Source organism: Eurypyga helias, unplaced genomic scaffold, assembly GCF_000690775.1.
Source record: "Eurypyga helias isolate BGI_N326 unplaced genomic scaffold, ASM69077v1 scaffold8536, whole genome shotgun sequence".
Taxonomy (NCBI): domain Eukaryota; kingdom Metazoa; phylum Chordata; class Aves; order Eurypygiformes; family Eurypygidae; genus Eurypyga; species Eurypyga helias.
In genome coordinates this window covers 1-4,259 of record NW_010258538.1, presented here as the reverse complement: position 1 = coordinate 4,259, position 4,259 = coordinate 1, and the positions used below count along the sequence as shown (strand labels likewise).

The 4,259-nt window shown below is 54.9% G+C and overlaps 1 protein-coding gene across 1 annotated transcript in view; it reads left to right on the top strand.

The window, feature by feature from the left end:
* The window catches only part of ATL2 (atlastin GTPase 2), a gene marked incomplete at its 5' end in the record, with an annotated part of 23,434 nt that extends 19,355 nt beyond the window's left edge, over positions 1-4,079 (top strand). Inside the window, 2 exons of the mRNA XM_010154381.1 lie at positions 1,210-1,641; positions 3,719-4,079. Coding sequence (XP_010152683.1) covers positions 1,210-1,641; positions 3,719-3,838 — 552 coding nt within the window. The remainder of the gene's footprint in view (positions 1-1,209; positions 1,642-3,718) is intronic.
* Positions 4,080-4,259: the final 180 nt, after the last annotated feature.

The window sequence follows — 4,259 nt, the reverse complement described above, 5'->3', positions numbered from 1 at the left end:
GGGAAAGAAGCTTCAGTTTTCAGGCACAGCCTAACTGTGAGGGTCTGGAGGAGCTGGAGCTGATTTGCCATGTGTATGTGTCTGATGGCCTAGGTAATCTCTAGTCATAGTCCTCAAGAGGTCAGCAGTCAGCCTTGCAGAGTAGAAGTCCTTGGGACGTAACCATTTTCATACCCATCCTGATTCAGGGAGAGATCACAGGGATCCATTTCAGTCTGTGGTCTCGTCCCGTCAGCAGAAACTACTCTCACAAGTTGGTCAGAATCAAGCTCAGAGGACAGTCTAGGGAAGAACAGGCTAAAGATGTCAGCAGCTAGTTCCTGGTAATTGGTGTCACTGGCAAGCTCTGTGCAGCTCGCTCGTGGCAGCAATAAACAGGAATAAACTTGAGTTGTTAGAACTGCTAAATGCCCCGTGTGCTCCAAGTTCTGCCCTGGCCCTCTCATAGAGAGGAGTGACCACGAGTGAAAAGCTGAGGGCAGGGATTGTGGCCTTCAGACCTCTCCTTAACCCATCCTTAACCCATTTGGGCTTGTTCAGCCTGGAGAAGAGAAGGCTCCGGGGAGACCTTATAGCACCTTCCAGTGCCTGAAGGGGCTACAAGGAAGCTGGGGAGGACTTTTTACAAGGGCCTGTAGTGGCAGGACAAGGGGTAACAGGTTTAAATTGAAAGTGGGGAGGTTTAGATTGGGTATCAGGAAGAAGTTCTTCCCGGAGAGGGTGGTGAGGCCCTGGGACAGGTTGCCCAGAGAAGCTGTGGATGCCCCATCCCTGGAAGTGTTCAAGGCCAGGCTGGATGAGGCTTTGGATGGGCTTTAAGGTCCCTTCCAACCCAATCCATTCCATGATTCTATGATACTCAAGCCAAGCTCTGTCTGCCTCCTGCTGTTCCTTTACCTTTTCCTAACAGGAATGCACACGTGGCGGATGCCCTGTCCCCCTGGGCCTGCCTTTCCCTGGGTTCAGAGTGTGAGTTAGTCACGTGCTGCAGCTCTGACCGTGATGAGACGGGAGGCTCCTGCTGTGCCACCACACAAAGCACCTTTGTTTGCCTCGCTGGAGGCAGGACTGTAGGGCTCGGGGGGCCAAGAGAGCTGCAGGAGGTGGCCCGGCGCTGGCGTGGGAGAGGGGCACTGGGGGGGCAGCTTTGCTCTCTGTACCGCAGGCGGCGCTCGGGGTGCGATGACCTCATCTCTGATTGCTTGACAGGTTTGTGGGGGAGATAAGCCTTACATTGCCCCGGCGGACCTTGAGCGGAAGCACCAGGATTTCAGAGAGTCAGCTGTCAGGCAGTTCTGCTCCGTGAAGAAGATGGGAGGGGAGGAGTTCTGTCGGCGCTACCAGGAACAGCTGGAAGTGGAGATCGACGAGATCTATGCAAACTTTGTGAAGCACAACGACGGCAAAAACATCTTTTATGCTGCTCGTACCCCTGCCACTCTATTTGCAGTCATGTTTGCCATGTACATCACCTCAGGACTGACTGGGTTCCTTGGGATGAACTCCATAGCTACCCTGTGTAATCTCGTGCTGGGGATGGCTCTTATATCGTTTTGTACTTGGGCATACGTTAAGTACTCTGGGGAATTCAGAGAAGTTGGAACAGCCATTGATCAGATCGCCGAAGCTATATGGGAACAGGTTGGTATCCCGTTTTAATGCAGAATCTTCCTTTCTTGAGCAGTTTCGGTTCGGTGCTGTGAGTTTTAAAAGCCTGTCTAGACCTCCTGGGGAGCGCTTGGTGCTGCCAAGGGGAAAATGAGCGCAGAAGGGTGACCGCTCTCTTCAGCGGGAGGTGCTGCGCACAGGGATGCGAAACAAGCTTAGGGCACTACCGGGAAAGTGTTACTTGAGGGCCGTACTCGGTGCTCGGATCGTAGAGCGGAGGGACTCGTTAAACCTCTTGTTACTCTTTCAGCACCAGGGATTCTGCTTTTAAAGGTAGGTTCAAGGTGACAAACTTGCCCTGTGGATGTGGTGGGTAAACTGTCTCGGGCGGCCCAAGAAACGGGGCAGGTGAGACGCTGCTGCCCTCCCTCGCGTGGCCCGCTGGTGTGACGCGGGGGGTGCTCCTCAGGCCTCGGAGTAGCGGCTGACGCGAGAGGGTGCAGGGCAGGTTCCTTCCTGAAGGGAGACCTGCGCGGTCTGTGACAGCGTCACGGGGTGCAACTGCTCTTTGCAACAAATACTTGCCAGGCAGGTTAACTCCTGCAGGAACAGACGGCGTGGGTGTGAGAGTGCCAGAGCCGGAGGAGAGAGCCGCCTGAATGCAGGTGGCACGGCTGTTAGTAAAGCCGGTGTAGTGAATTCCTTACTGGCTGCAGTGTCGGGAGCATTCCGAGTGTCCGTGTCCGGTGCCGGGAGAAGGGAAGCGCGTTGGTGACGCCGTCACTGGAAAGCAAGGGCTCACTGAACTTCCCCGGGGATGACACGGCGGTGGGTCCACGATCAAACCTGGGGCCTGCGAGCGGGGGCTCTCCTCTGCGTCTGGAAAAGGGCTGTCCAGGGCTCACCGTAGGCGCTGATCTGAGCAACGGGGGGAAGTCCTGAGTGGCACTGGGGTGGAAAAAGTCAGTCTTGGGTGGTAGGAGGAAGATCAGCGTCAGGGTAGTAAACCTTGAGTTCTGCCCCTAACTAGTGATTACAGCTGAGGCACTCCTGTACCGCCCGAGCTTCTTGCTTTGGAGCTTGGGGCTGAATTGCCCAGGAAAAAAGGGGGGAGGGTGCCAGGCGCGTGCAGCACTCGAACGGGGTGTCCCTGCTGCGGGAGGGCGCGAGGTTCGGTTTGGCTGCTCGCCTCCCCTGGGAGGGGGAGAGCGGGGCTCGCGCGGGCGGGAGCGGGCCTTCTGGGGGCTGGAGGAAGGAGCTCTCCGAAGGAGCTTTCCCGGGGGTGTTGCTGTGGTCGGCACCGGTAACGAGCAGAGCGCCTGCGGGTCCCGTCCGGGTCGCTGATGACGTGCCGTGTTCTTGCTGTCATTTTTTCTGAATCTCTGCCTTTTCTCTTCCCTCCTTGCTTCAGAGGAATCCCAGGAAGGTGAGGAGTTTACTGGCCATCAGTTTCTTTTCCTGACCTTGATTGGCTTTCTCGGTTGCCTTCCGCCAGCCGCTTTTCCTAACAGCTGGATTCGTGTTTTAGGTGTTTCCCAAACTCTTTGAAGTCCTTAGACGCCGAACGATTCGCCGTGCTCTTACGTCGGTGCCGCGACAGCGACTCTCCTCCAACAATAACAAGAAGAAAAACTAGCCAGTGTTTTTAACTTTGTTTCTGTCTCTGAAGCGTTGGCACGTGCGCCCGTAGGACAGTAAGCCGGACCGCCTGGGCCGGTCTGCATAAACGCTGTAACCCTACCAGACTGCTGCTGCGCGTAGGGCGTGGAATTGCACATCCCTCTTCTAGGAACTGGGAAGTGGCCGGAGTTCAGTGGAATGCTGCTGTGTAGGGGGGGGTGTCGCTCCCGTTCGTGGCACGTGGCTGACTTAACCTCGTTACCGTAGCAGCAAAACCCATTTCTCTTTCAGTTCATGCCAGTGTTTGTCAGACTTCAGCATTCCGAGTTTGGGTTGGTGTTGTTTTTTTTTTTTTGTTTGTTTTGTTTTCCCTCATTCTTTCAAATCTCATCTCTTTGTATGTTTTCATATTTTATTTTTCCTCAGTTACCTCATTCTTTTTTTTTTTGTTTTGTTTTTGTTGTTTCTTTGCACATGTCTCATTCCACAGGTGTTGAAGCCCGTGAGCGATAATTTGATGGAAGATCATATGAGGCAGTCTGTAAAAAACTCTATCAAAGCAGGCCTGAGCGAGCAGGTGTCTCACCATGCCAGACTAAAGACAGACTGACATTCGTCTCCTCCTCCAGCCCGCCCTCTCGTCCTAGACATGCTTGCTGTACCATGAGAACTCAATAATAAAATGATTAAAACCCAATAAACCAAAGTTTACAATCAGCTGTAGAAGTAGTGTAGTGTGACTGGCTTCGCAGATGGCTGCCATCACCTGGGAAGAGGAAGTTTGTCAGCGCTCTGCTTCCGAGACAAACTGGTACCCTGGAGACCGGTGTGGGGGTGGGTGGGGGTGTTGTCTGTTGTGTGTGTAGTCCTGGTGAACCCTGTGCGTCTGGGGGGGTGTGTGGGGGGTCTGCCCCCAGCGTTTGACGCGCTCCCTGCCTCGTGTGGAGCCCGTCCTCCGCGGGAGGCGGATTCGGGAAGGCGTAACGCTCGGACCCACGTGCCCGGCTCTGCAGCATCTGCCTCGCGCCCCT